This window comes from Rhyacophila brunnea, unplaced genomic scaffold (assembly GCF_057557595.1).
Source record: "Rhyacophila brunnea isolate RB1 unplaced genomic scaffold, BYU_Rbru_1.0 scaffold_23, whole genome shotgun sequence".
Taxonomy (NCBI): Eukaryota; Metazoa; Arthropoda; class Insecta; order Trichoptera; family Rhyacophilidae; genus Rhyacophila; species Rhyacophila brunnea.
In genome coordinates this window covers 8,753,120-8,769,562 of record NW_028232893.1, presented here as the reverse complement: position 1 = coordinate 8,769,562, position 16,443 = coordinate 8,753,120, and the positions used below count along the sequence as shown (strand labels likewise).

The window sequence follows — 16,443 nt, the reverse complement described above, 5'->3', positions numbered from 1 at the left end:
AATAACTTTTCATACAAAACAGAATTAACTGAAAATGAATTCAATTCTACTTAAAGATGGCTAAAAGTATTAAAATAATGCATTTGCATTGTGTTCTGATATATTCTAAAAGTTTCAAATGTCTAGCTAGTCGGGAAGTTAGTTAAAAATCGATTGCAAGATTTGTACCGGACAAATAGGAATACGAGCTAATAAAAACGTAAAAAAATGCTCGGTCAAAGCAATTGGAGAGTGTCGGCACTGGATCGTCCAGGATGTAGGAAGATCTGATAGAGGCCAAGACTCGCCAAGGATTGTAGTGCCATAAATGATGATTATTTATACTATTTCATTTAGTGTAGTTTTCAGTGCTGTGTTTTTTGATGATTGTTGCGATTCCACAAAAAGCTTCACAAAGCGATTTCCGTTTCTTGTATCCATAAAAAGCCATACAACCTAACTTCTATTTTTAAAATTGCCTCCTTCGCGAAAATATCTCAGTTCGAAAAAAAGGATAATATCATATTTTTAAATTCGAATTTACTTAATAAATCCACGCGAAGTGGCAGGGAAATAACGCTAAAGGGAACGATCTCAAACCGACACCGTTATATAAAGGTACCTTCAGTGACGTCACGCAAAATCTTCAACAAGCGGTTCGTGTTGCCACAACCAAAGTGATACCCACTCTAGAATCACTCACTTTAGCGGTGGATAGGGTAAGAGCTACAATTATTGACCAGTTAAGGATTTTTTCAACTTTGTTAATTTTTTGTGGACACATTAGGAAGGTGACATAAAAAAACCGTGTGTGTACTTATGTACGCGCGTTAGAAATTATACTTCTTTGGCGTAACAAAACAAAAACAAAACTTGTGATAAACTAGATTCTTTGACTACCTCTTAATTATCTTGTTAAATTACACACTCAAGGAAAAAGGCCGCTTATTGGAACGCCGTTGGTTTATTTCTATACACTTACAACTTATATTACTAACTTACGTTTAATCGTTTGTTTACGTCAGGAATTGCAAATGACCGACAATAATAAATTTGCCGTCTAGGCAACGGAACAATTTATTCTAAACTATAATATTATACTGTATAATCGTCACAAAAGCAGTATCATACTGTGGTGTAAAGGTAGTGCGTTCGGCTGATAACCGAACAATCGGTGGTTTGAATCCAATCGAGTGCTTTTTTTTCGTGTGAAAAAATTAGTGTTATACTCGTATTATGTCACACGCCAAAAATACACTCAGATCTGATTTCCCAAACGCGGCAAAAGAAGTATAACTTCAAAAATATAATTTGTTAAATTGTTTATTTGTTTATAATAATCTATCATTATCATTTTTTATCATTATCATTTCATTATGATTTTACATCATAAAAAAATAATCAAAAAAGTCAAAAATCTACAATAATTATTATTGCCCACTTTTTTCAATAATTATCAGCCACCAAAAAATGCAATTATTGGCCACCGGTATTAATACCGGTATTTCTTAAACATTAAAAAAACAGAATATAGCTAATAAAATATTTTTAAAATATTATTTTATAGCAAAAACCTACATACCTACATTTATTATGTTGACATTTAAAAATATGTATTGATCATAATAGTGATTTTCTACAAATAATTTGAATATATTAATAATTTTAACTAAAGCCCTCAAAAGTTCATCAAGTGCAAAGTCCGGCTGCCGGAAAAGCTTCTTAAATTCAACGCTTATAGAATAATTAAACATTTTTGTCACGGATGTTTTCTATTTCGAAATATTATGATGATAATTCATCGCGACAATTACTTATATAAATATATTTTTAAATTTGTTTTATTATTTTTCACCTCTGTTGGATTCACTCAATATGTTCGCATTTTAGCAGCACATAACTTATAATTCATTTTCAAAAACGTAAACGAGTGTGCTTTCTTAATACCGAAAATTCCGGTATTTTGGATTTTCGAAACCGGTATTTCGGTATTGATAAATACTGGAATACCAGTTTCGAAATACCGGTATTGCAATCCCTAAGTTACAGTGAGAGAGGCATATTTAATTAAATAAAGAGCTTGTTAGAAATTGACTTCAAAATTTCAAAAACTATGTTATTGAAAAGAAATCTTATACCTACCAAATAGAAGTTATCAAACTTAAATTAGTATTGATATTAAAATCATACCTATTCAGTAAGAAAGAAGAAATAAACCTTATGAACTAATTATTAGTGAACATTAAAATAAAGTCACTGGTGAAAATATTATTTATATTTTTATCAGTAACTAAACAACTATCTATTAACGTGTTTCGGTGTGTGAAAATTAATAGTAATAATATGGTTGGGCCAAATATGCTAGTCCTCATCCATTCTTCCCACCTACCCTCGAATCCTTATTTATTATTGTCGCCAGACCGGGGCGACCGGCAGTTGCAGGTAATGAGTAGAGTTGGGTTTCGGGAATTCTCGAGAAATTTTCGATATTTTCCTTCCTGAATCTCGAGAAGTGAAATTTTTAACATTTCGGGAAATCCCGAAACTCGAGAATCTATTCTCGGGATTTCTTTATTATCAAATATTAATTGAAAAAACGATTTTTCTATATGAACAAATCCATAGTAACAAATCTTATAGTGTATAATAATTTTATTTCAAATTCTATGGATAAGTCAATTCAAGTTGATTCTGTGTACACAGATATTTCCAAGGCATTTGATCGTGTTGATCACGATATTTTATTACAAAAGCTTTGTACATTTGGCGCGTCATATAGTATAATATGTTTTTGTGTGCTTCTTATTTGAAAAATTGCCGTCAATTTGTTGATTACCATGGGAATGAATCGCGGATTTTTAGAACAAACTCTGGTGTTCCTCAAGGTTCAAATCTTGGCCCAATTTTGTTCTTAATATTTGCCGTAATACTCTTTTTCTAAATAAATAAATAAGTAAATAATAAAAATAAATGAAAAAGTGGACAGAAAACACAAAACGTTCAAAGACTGATCGGGGCATTTAACACAATAAAGCCAACGTCGACTCAAAATGAGGGCAATTTTTGCAACACCAGGGAATTTTATGTCTGAAAAGCGTACGCGATTGTCAGACGCAGTCATTGACAGTCTGTGTTTTTTGAAATTCTATTTTATTATATGTTTTGAATTATTTTTGTTTTCCTACTTCTATTTTGTTTGTCTTCTTACATAAACAAAAAAATCATATTGTTTTGGAATTTTTGATTTTAGGATTTTTACAGGTTTTTTTAATTTTCCCGATATCTCGAGAATTCTTTGCTGGATATCCCGAATCTCTAGAATTCAAAATTTCATCATTTCGGGAAATCCCGAATCTCGAGATTGAGACTTTCTCGGGAAATACCCAACTCTAGTCATGAGTAGACCGTGATTGCAATTTACATTCAGTTAGTTTAAGACAGCCGACGCGACTAGGCTTGTAAAGCTATCTATCTGATTCGATAACAACCAGTTCGCATACGTCTGTGCGAACCGGTTGACTGACATCACTGCTTACCTTACAGAGAGGCGTCGAAAATGATGATTAACTACCCGAAACCGAAAAGGGACGCCTCTCGAAATCGAATTTCAGTCAATCTTTCCATTTGTACGTCCGCTCCATTCAATAATGGGTTAGCGAAATCGAATCGAATTTCTTTGGTGTTGATATTTTGATATCACATTTTCCCCGTGACCTTTAATGTTGTTTTCCTTTTGATCTTTCGAGGAAGACCGCTCAATTATAATGAAAAAAAATATATATTTGAGATACAATTTTCACATTATAATAATATAATACCTGTGATTTTTCATTCAGGCTATAACTTTAGTCCAGAACTTTCCGATATTATCTGCATTCTAGAAAACCGTTAAAATTATAATATTTTCACGGCATGCTGAAAAATACTTACATCTTACGTTTTTAAATTTTAAAATAACATAATTTTCCGTGTTTCAATAATTAGAATATACTACGATCTACATTCCTTAAGAGCATACTTCTGTGAAACAGCAAATAATTTTCAACTATAGGTGCGACGAAATTTTGGACTGGCTGCCAATCGGAGAGCGATAGTCAAGTTGTGAAAGTGTCAATGTTTTGTTATGGCGTCGGGGGAATTAGTTCTTAAATCGTGTAAAGATGACTAAAAAACTTTACCCATTTACTTGAAACAATACACATAACATTAAAAGGACGCAAGTTGAATTTTTATGACAAATTATATTTTTTCTGCACGCGTCGTTTGCACAATCTTCGCGTCGCGTCGTCACGATCGTTTTAGACCGTGCCCCAGCTGAAGTATAGGCTTAATCTTGTAAATTATATTAGTCGATGAATAGAAAAATATACATAACTTAAAAACACCTCAGATACCCACTAGAAAAAATTACATTTGAAAAAAATACGACGCCCGACGTTATTTGAACCAGTTTATCCACTGGTATCGTGCCAATGTGTTTTAACCAATAAAGCTACTGGCCGCCTACTTAATTACGATAATTTAAACTAGTATTTTCTACATGAAATTCTTATCAAATTGCGTTATTATTGATTATCGGTGTTTGTGTTTTAAATCAAGGAATATTAATTACCTTTCTGACATTTTTGCCTGCTCTCGCGAGGGATGGTTTCTAATCCTGGCGTCCCAGAGTATTTAAGTTTATTATATGCGCCCGTCAATTAAGCCTCAATTACATTGAGCTTCTTTACGAGCTGTGTGTTGGCGAATTTATAGTCTGCCTGTAAAGTCGCCCAGTGTAATCAATGAACAAGCTAACATGTTCGATGATTACACTGGGCGACTTTACAGGCAGATTATAAATTCGCCAACAAACAGCTCGTAAAGAAGCTCAATGTAATTGAGGCTTTACCTACGTTGTCGCAGCTATGACTTCTTCTGTATCAGAACTGTTTTCTCATGTCAAGCTAATCAGACACCATTAACGAGGGTGTGCAAGACTAATCAATGCACTCTACTGGAACGTAGACATTTTCTGTGATGTGCTGTGTATTTTGTTTCTGTAATTAACACTGTTTATGTTTTTCTTCTTCTCTATAATGAGGATAATATTTTCTATGCATTAATTAGATAATAATATGTATCTTTATTTAGCTTTGTTTGTTAGAACCAGTTCTTATCGAATTTAAATTTCATGTGTTGAACGTCCTGAATTCTGATTTGTTATGTCGTTATATTTATGCTGTAGACACAGTGGGAAGTCACTTTTGAAGATACTATTTAAGCGCCAAAATCTACTCCATGCCCAATTTGGTTCTGCGAGAAATTTATACATTCGTTGTGTTTTTTTTTTAATACATCTGACGCAATGATCTATATCTCCTCCTTTTCTTTATTCCAGATACTCCCTGGTGACAGGCCAGTCTATCATCAACGATGCGTCACCAAAGCATGGCCCAAGCCTCGGCCCTGTTGGCCGTCTTCCTGCCCGTCTTCGGCCTGGCCATCTCCATGCAGAAGAGTGACCTGGGTACGCCCGCTACCCCTTACAAAGGACTTCCAGTTCTTCGGACGCTCTCAACAGCTGCTGCGTCCTACAGCGACGCACCTGATATCAAGTGGCACGGTAAGTCAACGACTTTGCATCTTTAATTTTAGTAGTGAAACTGACAACTAACAGTTACATTATAAATCGAATTAATCATTTATGGTATCTACCGTAGAATTCTATAAACACATAGAAACTATCACGTCATATGAGTTCATGATCTATAATCATCATAGCAATCGATAATAAAAACATACAACCTACAAAAATATTACATCAATGATCTGTAATTTTCAGCACCCTTCCAAACTATCTAAGTAAAGAAAATTACATGAGATCACGTCATGACTAATGAATGTGTAAACTTGTGAAAATAAAAAAAAACACGTTATATCACGTGCCTGGTTGGTGGTGTAGCGTGATACACGTGAGGTGACCATAGTGTGATTCTGATACATTTTGGCAGATTTTACTAACTGAAAGTATTATTTTTTTTAATTGAAATGCATTGTGCTGGAAACATAATATTACCACCACCTAACGTAACGGGTAAAATATCTCGAATGTCATTTTATTTGGTATTTAAAATGTTATCAGACAAATGCTCCTATCATGTAGCACATTTTGAATCAAAAACGAATATGGTCAGTTAACAAAATCTGCCAAATGTATTACAAACACACTAAGGTTACCTGACGTTTATCACGCCATGTCACCCATCTAGCGCGTGAAAGAACGTTTTTTTATGAAAATTTACAATTTTTTGAGTCCCGTGCTCTCGCGTATCTTTGTTTTTAGTGATTTGTAAGGGAGATATACATTGCAGGTAATTCATACAATGTTTTTGTAGGTTATCAGTTTTTATTATTGAATTTTCTGGTATGAACAATCCACATAAGCGTGAAGTTCGATAGTTTTGACAGAAAATATAATATAGTTGGAGCGACGCCGAGCGAGAGAAAACGGTCTAAAATGCTTCATGTAAGAGCAGTCGAAAATAATAAATAAATTTACCCTATATAATTCGTGCGCAGTAAAATAAATCGCAATTTGCTCAATTTCAAGGTTAAGTTGTTCCACTAAGTTCTATTATGTGACATTAAGTCACGTAATAGTTGTAGCGAAGGGTGGAGGTAGGCTGTTAAGATCCGCCATAAATAGTGCACATTAAACTTTGATAGTCAATACGTATTTGTTTTTATTGAACTATGACTACAATAATAATTTACAGATGATGGTGTTGGTTAGTTTTTAAAATTCAATTATTAATAAATAAATAAACTGAGGGTGGAAGTAGTCCGCAGACAGTGCAATGTGTAGATAGCAGTTTAAACCTAAAAATTACAACATTTTTAATAATTCAATATTTTAATAATCAGCAAAACACTGCCGTGAGAACGGACATATGATCGCCTCCCGCCGGCTGAAGAAATACTTACGTGCCGGGTGTCAGTTGTCGCATCACAGGAATGAACGAGTAAACAGTGCATTCCTGTCATTGTGTCGTGTGAAATCCATTGTTGGATTGATAACGTTTGTACCTTAATCAAATTTCGCAGACAAAATCCCAGGAATCAATCCGCAGTGTGGGAACAAAAACAATAAATTTACCCACGCTGTGGATAGCATTTTCTTTGTCTACTTTCAATATAAAAACAGACGTGGCAATCCAACAAGAGTTCAGTACCTTAATTTCGTTCGTCTTAATCACACGCTTCTCGCTTCAACGTTAAAATAATTTGTATTCCAAACACTATCGTCGTAAATCTAGTTTATAAACTTTATATTGTACAAGCTGTAAATTGAATTTGTAATTTGTGTTAAGGGATAATAAATTTGGGGAATTACTTTTATACGCATCAAAACCTTCTGATTCTATTCATCACCTACCCCTCATCACACAATCCCTGGCAACAAAACCAAAACACAATAATTTTGGTATATTTTGGGCGATAAGACAAAATTTTGCACACTTTTACATTCATAATTATTTGTTTTCGTTGGATTAAGAATATATATTACACACATTGTTGGTTAATTTTTTTAAATTCATTAAGCTCTGCCTAAACCAAACTTTAATAGATACAATTAATATTGATCTATCTATAAAATATTTAAAGTTATGTATGATTTAATTGCATAATTTTAGATATTTTAGTATTTTTCGACTATTATCTATTATGGCTTAGTATTCGCAGGGTTTCATTGAATTTAAAAAAAATAACCAACACTATCTATCTACAAATTGTAGTCTTAGTTCAATAAAAACAAATACTTTTGACTGACTATTTATGGCGGATCTTAAAAGCCTACATCCACCCTTCGCCACTGCGTGATGGTAATGTATTCCTAGCGTTATGCTGAATTATTATTATTCACATCATTAATGCTCTACGTAATTAATTAGTTTTCTTGGTCTTGGTAAACATTTTTAGATTTACTTTCAAATATTATTTTGGATCGATCATCCTATAAGAAGCTTTTGTTCAACACCTTTGACTTACATACAATATGTTTATGTATATTATGTTTCACGAAACGTCAGGAATAAATGTTTATACAATCAACAACTATCTATAACATTTAATTAAGTGCTTTCCGTAACAATAATAATTGTGTAAAGTACCAACCCGATAGCTTTTCCCATCTGAATACTAAAATAATTGGGAGACTGAGCACCTAATGAGTACACGTGACAACAATGGCGAAAACTCGATAGTAAACTATAATTATTAATAAACGTTTATATTTACATACTAATTGTAAAGAAATAATAGCTGAGGTAGGTCTACTGGTGGATGAAGGCCTCTCCTAGTTTCTTCCACTCTCCCTAAAAACCCCTAGTTTAGTACTGCCGTCTAGCTCGGCGAGTTCGTCGCTACGGAATTCTTTATGACAGCATTTTTCCAGCACTGAAGTTAATGGCCATACCAAACCATACCCGGTCTTAATCGGGCATATCACAAGACCCTACGTTTGGTGTGAAGCATCATTTTTTTATGACTGGGAATGTCTCGGGAACAGTTACCCAAGACTGAGGTCGTCATGCACTCAAATGTACTTTGACTGATATGAATTGATATGACTTTAAGTTAAAAGTACCTTTGGTAAAGAGGAGTACATAGAGACAAAATTAAAGTTGTGGTAAGTAACAAAGGCTAATACAAAACTGCCTTCTGAGATCTTCACTTTGGCTATATGACGCCTCATTTATTTTAAATGCAACAAAATCGACCTTTGTGGCGATCAGGTCAGACGGTCCGGTGGGCAGAACAGTTGGTTGAACTGACTTAAGCAGCTCTTTCTTTTCCGTACACATTTTAAGACATTCCCATGGATGTGGTTTGCATTCATTTATCCAGAAGTTATTCATTCACCAAGTGATATGTCCCTCTCCTTACCATTCTATCTGCTTGACCGACATCTATCACATCGCCTACTCTTGTCTGCCTCGATTTCTTTTGCGGTCTTTTTATATTATGCCCAACATGTGCCTTTCCATGTCACGTTTTGCTACTCGCTGTTTCACGTGCGTACTTTAGTAATATACATTGATTACTACACTTTACGCTTTAAAAACAATGGTACCTATGTCACTTTTGTAGATGCTCCCCATGCGTCCAAATGCAATACATTTTAGTTTCATTTTGCGAATAATCTCGTCTCTGAGAGTATATTTAACAGTAATCCTCACATTTAGAATATAATATATAATTTTAAAATGGAGCGCTTCCTGTATTTCTTATTTCACCGCTTGATTTCTTAATTTCAAAACTTTCTCGGCTCGCCACTCGCTTGGGTTTAGTCTCTTATTATTGAACAAGAACTTTTTGTCTACGTGTTAAAACTGTGAACTAACCCCCTCCAGTACAGTTAATCGCACTTCATTTTCAAATGGGGAACGCCCCCAAATTTATCATTTCATTGTACACTCCCGTGATGAACGGATCTATCAATTTACGTAATTTGAAATTTTTTATAATAAAAATATGTCTAAAATGATCATGAGTGATGTTAGAATTGTTATTAGTAAACTTTTGGTTTATTGCAAAGAAATAAGTCGCGTCTAAAAGGAGAGACTATTCATTATTCAAACATGCCTCTAGCTTACGTTGCCGCCATGACAGGTACGTCACTGAGAAGTCTTCTATGTGCGACTACAGCGACTTCCTGTTATCGCCGATTTATTGATGTCGGACTGTATGTGTCAGTTTTCTGACTATGTACGATATTTCAGGTAGTTTTCAGCTTCCACTGCGGAATTGTTCGCGTGTGTCACCCGATTGTGAGCTCATTATTTCTGAATTACATCACCCGTCCCCTCTTCAACAAAATATACGCTGTTGCTATGCTAGATGTGACATCGGAGTCGTATCCATTTGTTATAACTTGAATCAACTGTCCTCTCAGTTCCTCAATTTCACTTAGTATGGTAGATTTTCCGGGCCGAATGCGAAAATAATAATTATTATGTCAAATGTAATTATTTCCGCGCGAACTTCGCTTTCAAATTAAAGCGGGAAACGCAATTACGACAGTTTAATAGTCATTATTAAATTTTATTAGTCGCACAAAACAAAACGGATGTACTATTCCGAATACATATTTAATGTTGCCATGCAAATAAACAGCCCGTTAAAAAATATTATTAATTCCAGTAAAGTATCTCGATGTGTTCCGATTGTAACAGACATAACACATAGTGGTACATAATATGCTAATTGTTACAGTATCTTTCAAACTTTTCAATCGAATAGATTCTGCGTAACTCAACAAATATATAATAATATATATTACGAGATCACACATTTTCTTTCCAAACTATATCAGCCAAGAAGTTATTTGAACGATTATTACTCTGGGAAACATTTCATACTACAGTTTGCAGACATTTCACATTAATACTCGTCTCAAGGAAACCTAAAATAAAGTTATGTAACCACTCAGCATCGTCTACACCAGGGGGGGGTGCAAACTGCGGCCCGCCGGGTATTTTTTTGCGGCCCACCATCATTAGTTATTGTACTTCTGATTACGAATAACTTTTATATATTTTTTTTAAATATATTGACAATAGATTAAAATGTGAAGAATTTGTTGTTTCGTAAATGTATTATCTCAGTACGTCTTCCTTGCGTCTCGTCTCACACTATGTAACCACTATTTTCTGCGTTGAACATCGATTTCAATAGATATTGATAGTGTGCCAACAGAGCTACAACATGAGATTATTGATCTGCAGTGTGACACTGATTTAAGAGAATTGCAACGTCGTGAAGAAATCTTCAAATTTTAACAATGCCCTTAATTCAGACAAATTCAACCAACTTAAAGATTATGCAAGAAAAATGTTCGTTATTTTTGGATCAACCTATATATGTGAACAAACATTTTCGATCATGAACCTCAATAAAAATTCTTTACGATCAAATATCTCCGATGCCCATTTACAAGCAGTTTTGAGAATATCAACTACAAAATTAACACCTGAATTTAAAAAAATGTACAACAGTTTCATTCTTCTCATTATTTTTTTTAATGTTTATTTTTCGTGATAATAAATAGTGTATATCTAAAAGTGGTATTTTACTTGCGGCCCGCCGCTCATTTTGAATTCTTGAATTTGGCTCTCCATCCAAAAATTTTGCCCCCCCCCCCCTCTCTACACTCTACATTGAATGTGGGAAAAACTATTTCATTTATTCTAGTTTATAATAAAAACCAAGCAATATTTTTTTCGACCATGCTTATCGGCTAATCCTAATAATATCATAGGCCTCCACAGGGTGGAGATTTGTATTAACAGATTTTGTTTTTACGAGAATTGGATATCAGCCACTTGCTCAACCTATCAGATCCATACTCTGACTCATACACAAATTGAAAAACAATATAATTGTGTACTTGCCAGACTCAGGATTCGAATCTGGGACCCACAACGCTATTGAATTGATTCTCATTTTTTTATACGTGACCCCCACAGAACAGATAATAAATATAATACCGATAGGCTATATTTAATACGCCGCATCTTGATGCAGGGTTTTGAATGTGTGAGTGTCCTACGAAAATGAAGCACGCATTATGCACGTGCAATAGTGTGTGTAATACACAACATAAAATAACCGTAAATGCATAAACCGAGAGCAGTTTTCAGTATTCGACGTAAAACGTATTCTTGATACGTGTGTAAGTTTAACCCGGATTCTTCCTTACTCGAGTCAGTTACCTGCTATCGCCTTACCCGTTATGTATTTCAATTCCAATTATTTCTGAGTTCCCTGGTGACCCCCTTTGCAGGGTACGTAACTATGTATTCAATATATTATTTTTTATGAATTTATCCGTCTGTAATCAGTGGCAGGCTTAGGTACCTGGAGACCCGAGGCACTGACTGATTTTGACCCATTCCGCCTACTGCCATATTGTTTTAAATCAAAACCATAAATTCCATTTACGAAAGTACCTACCTAGTTAAAATAACAATGTATATCTCTTTACAGTCTTCACTATCCAATTATCATCGAAGATGACAGTATTTTTTTTGTGTACACATACGAATCAATTCTCTTAGAATGGTTACGATATAGGCCCGCTTGATATTGGTTGCAATGATTTTGTTATTTATGCGTTGAGTAATATTGTTTTATACCCATTTTGTGAGAAAAACACTCATCCTTTTTAAGAATTACGTACGATTTAATAATTTTATAGTATGACTGGTTTGAACTGTTTCGAGGCCCCGTTTAAACCTTCTGACGAATCGATTGCGTCATTTGTGTCAAAGAAAATCGCAGCTGTCTGTAATAATTTACTAGTTGAATTTTAATTGTTTGCGTTTGGTTTAATAATAGAGGTATTAAGTTTTAATAGTATAATTTTAATATTATATTCTGACTGTGTGCGTCGTAGAATATGCTGTGCACCCCGAAAAGTTGACTTTTAACCAGTGGCCCTCAGTGATTTTGAAACAGTACCCTAACTGTGATGATTTTATTAGTGTCATTGATATGAGGATGTCGCATTTAGTGTTGCCGTGCGAATAAAACGTACATTTAAATTAATATTATTTCACCGCGCCAATCGACAATGATTAAACCATTTCGAAAATGTGCAGCTCTGTGACGTCGCAATCCAATTTAACTGGCCCCTTTGACGCGGGAAAATTAAACATTCAAAAAGGCTAATTGCTTTTTTTTAATATATAAGTGCGAAAAGCGATCGAGTGAAATTTTATGCGGTCAGTAAAAGTGTATTTATTGCCTTTTGACTTTGATTATTAATACAAAATAACGCGATGAAGCGAATTTTATTATTATAATTAAATAACGGAATTTTATAATCCTTAATGACGATAAATTTTCATTAAATAAATTGGCTTAAAAATGGTCAGAGAAGAAAATTTATGACTTAGCCTACAATACAGTGGGTAATTATTCTTTGTTCTATCGTAGATAGGTACTTACCCAATGTCCTAAGCATTTATAATATATACCTCTGTTCCGATATATTCATATTTTAAAAACAATATATTCTGCTTCTTCTTCCTGACACCACAACGATATGTAGACCTGGTCTCCTCAAGTATCCGCCTTTATCCGACATTATCTCTCTATCTTGTACGAGATCAACTAGTTCTTCGTTTATTTTCTAGCTTCTCGAATATTAGTTTATTGTTTGTACATGTTTATTTACATATTTATTTAAAAAAAAAAACACAAAACAATGAAATCATAACAAATCGGAAGTCAGGACATTCACAACATGAGATTTAAATTGAAAAAAAAATGGTTCTAATCAAACAAGTAACTTTTTCTTCCACGGAGCTACATCCCGGGGTGGGATTTGACCTCCTCCACAACCGCTCTCCACTCACTCCGGTCTTTCGCCACACTTCTCCAGTTACCCGGTCTTCCTATATGAAGCCAGTCCACTTCTACTTCTACGGCGTCAGCCATCTCCTTCTTAAATCATCAAACAATTAACATATTGGTCTAATATATAACAAATATTATCGTCACAAGAGAGAGAAAAAATTAAAAACAACATTATACAGTAAAATAATTTTTCAAAAATAAAATATAGATACATCACATCACTAAAAATTTGTATGTCTTTGGAGAACGCGTTGACTAGTCGTGCAGCCCTCGTTAATGGTACCCGATGGGCTTGACATGACGAAACAGTTCTGACTCAAAATAAACCATGGCTGCGACCAATGACATTATTAATGTCATTGGCTGCGACATACAAATTTTAATTTTTTTTGGACGCCAGGATTGGAAACCATCTCTCGTGATAGCATGCTAAAATATCTATATATAATATAGATACATGTATAAAATTATTAAAGTGTATTTTAATTAAAGTTTAATTAAATTAAAATTATTAAAGTGTAAATATATAAATAATTAAAAAAATATTTTAGTGTATAAGATACATATACACTAAAATATTCATACATGATAACTGAGCTTATTAGGTACATATTATCTACTGTGTTGTACAAGACGAATTTTATGTAAACATCGGTTCAATACATTGAAATATTAGCATCTAGCAGTGGTTCTCGTGTACGGCCACCAGCGCTTTACAGAATAATATTTCAAAATATTTATTTATAAAATTATGAAATTGGTTGAATATACACACACACGACTTTCTTAAATTTCTTTCCACGCTCAAATGATCCATAATTGAATTGATAGAAAACTTTTGGTCGAAGTTTTACGTTGACCAAGAATCAATTCGATTCAAAGAATTGGCCACAATTGCTTTATTAATATTGTCAATTTTTCCTACTGTTCTTGTATTTAATAATAATAATATTGTTGTTGGATTTAATAAAACGCAATTATTTTTTTAGTACTTATTCCACTTTCAATCAATAAATTAGGACCGGTTTCGTGCGCCTCAGAGGGACATTTTCAACTACTACTGTATACTTTTTTTTTGAAGTTAAAGTCCCTCCACCAAATCCGCCTCGTACCACCCTCGGTCTTAATCGAGAGTATCACGGGACCCGTCAATTGGTGATGTGAAGCATCTAAGAATTGGCCTGGGAGTGTCCTGGGAGAAGATGCCCAAGACTTAGATTGCTACGCTCAAAGTAAGCTCTGACTGAGTTTACTGAGTTTACTCTAATCATTAGAATCTAATGCAGAGTGCCAGGGAGAGAAAAAGCACATGGAAATTACTAAAAAGAAAATGAAGCTACTTGTTTATTAAATTAAAGAACGAAGCTAATCATACAGGCAGCAAAATTTATGTGAAGAGATCTTCACGCCCGTAGTAAGACGCCGCAAATTTTTTGAACGCAAGATAATTGGCAACCAGGTCGGACGGGCCGATGGGTCCAACAGCTGGTTGGACCGACCTGAGCATTTCCTCCCGTTCGGAGCACATACTCAGACACTCTCATAGGATGTGGTTGGCATCCTGTATTTCCCCTCCGCATGGACATGTCAGACGGCTTGCCAGCGAATCCACCATGACCAGTCACACATTGATTGGTGTAATGGTCTGGAGTCAGATATTTGGTTATCTCCATTCGCCACTGTATGCCTGGAAAAAGCGTATATGTGTGCCGGCCCTTGGTCGATTCGTCCCACTTTCGCTGCCAGGTCTTAATGGCCGCATCGAGCGACATGAGTCTGATTTGATTTTGCGCCGCAATAATGCTGCTCCTTTGCCAGCTAGCCGAGGGGGGGGGACGAGGTGAAAATCACCATCGTCGGCCCCCTCGCCTTTGAGGAGCAATATTGAAGCGCCGCTGACCTGAATGTGCAGGTCAAGTGGGTGAATGCCGGCCAGGACCGGGAGCGCGTCAGTTGAGGTAGTACGGTAGGCTTTGGTAATGGACAGAAGCGCGATGCGCTGTTCTCTTAAAAGAGACATTCTAAGTTTGACACTTTTGGAAATGCGCGGGCACCAAGCACTGGCGGCATAAGCCGCGATTCCCATAAAAATGGCGCCGTAGGCGATCTTGAGCGCCCTTACTTTTAAGCCCCATCCTTCACCTGTATACTATGAAAGATCATTCAGTGTAATGCACTTCATAAAAAACAAATATCGAAGCCAGTTGACAGATGTAAACTTAGAAGCAGCCGTGCGGCTCGCATTGGAAAAAATGAATATTGAGGAATTTCCATTCGCATTATTTTTAAATAATTAGATATGTACTAAAATCACAACAAAAGTGAAATTTGGTGCGGCCACCGGCCCAATGCAATTGCAAATCTTATTATACTTAGAACTAATTGCATAAGGATTCATTTGTTTTTTTTTCATCTGTCATATTGTCATCATTTTATTTTAAAATGTATTTTTTTGAAATTGGAATTGCGCAGAAAAAATGTGCACATTTTAAGCTTCAAAATTTGGAAAATGTAAAGTTATGTAATATGAATAAGATAAACCCAATATCTTGTTCCAGCAACATACATCTCAATATTGCTCTAAGATCTCAACATTATCACAAAATTGCAGAATTCTCGTTCACACCACGTGTATTGTTTAAAAATGAATAAAACATTAATAAAAAACGTCTGTAACAATAGTATTAAATATAATTTATTACAGAATCGAACCATGTTGTGTTTGCAAGTAAAAATATTAAGATCATACATTCTGTTTTTAGGTATGTAGGTAGGGTACTGCCTCTGTAGGTAGGTAAATTGTAAGTTTAGTACATCGTAAATTTTATTCCGAGCAGTCTTCACGGCTGGCCGAAGAAACGGGGGTTTTAGGCAAGGCGCTAATAAAAAATATACACAACAATAAAAACTGCGATATTGAAAACAAGAGCGGGTTTTCGTTATTGTTTGTTGTAAAAAAATTCACGCGAAAACTTGGGAAATTTCTTTTCGAAACCAAACACCGAAAAAACTCGGGTGTTTCTTTTTACATCCTGGCAATGGCGAGCTCAAAAACAAAGC

At 34.8% G+C, this 16,443-nt stretch overlaps 1 protein-coding gene across 1 annotated transcript in view; it reads left to right on the top strand.

The window, feature by feature from the left end:
- LOC147069434 (uncharacterized protein CG3556) overlaps positions 1-16,443 on the top strand; it is a 144,212-nt gene that overhangs the window by 80,487 nt on the left and 47,282 nt on the right. The window contains exon 2 of the mRNA XM_085950127.1: positions 5,360-5,584. Coding sequence (XP_085806253.1) covers positions 5,395-5,584 — 190 coding nt within the window. The 5' untranslated portion in view covers positions 5,360-5,394. The remainder of the gene's footprint in view (positions 1-5,359; positions 5,585-16,443) is intronic.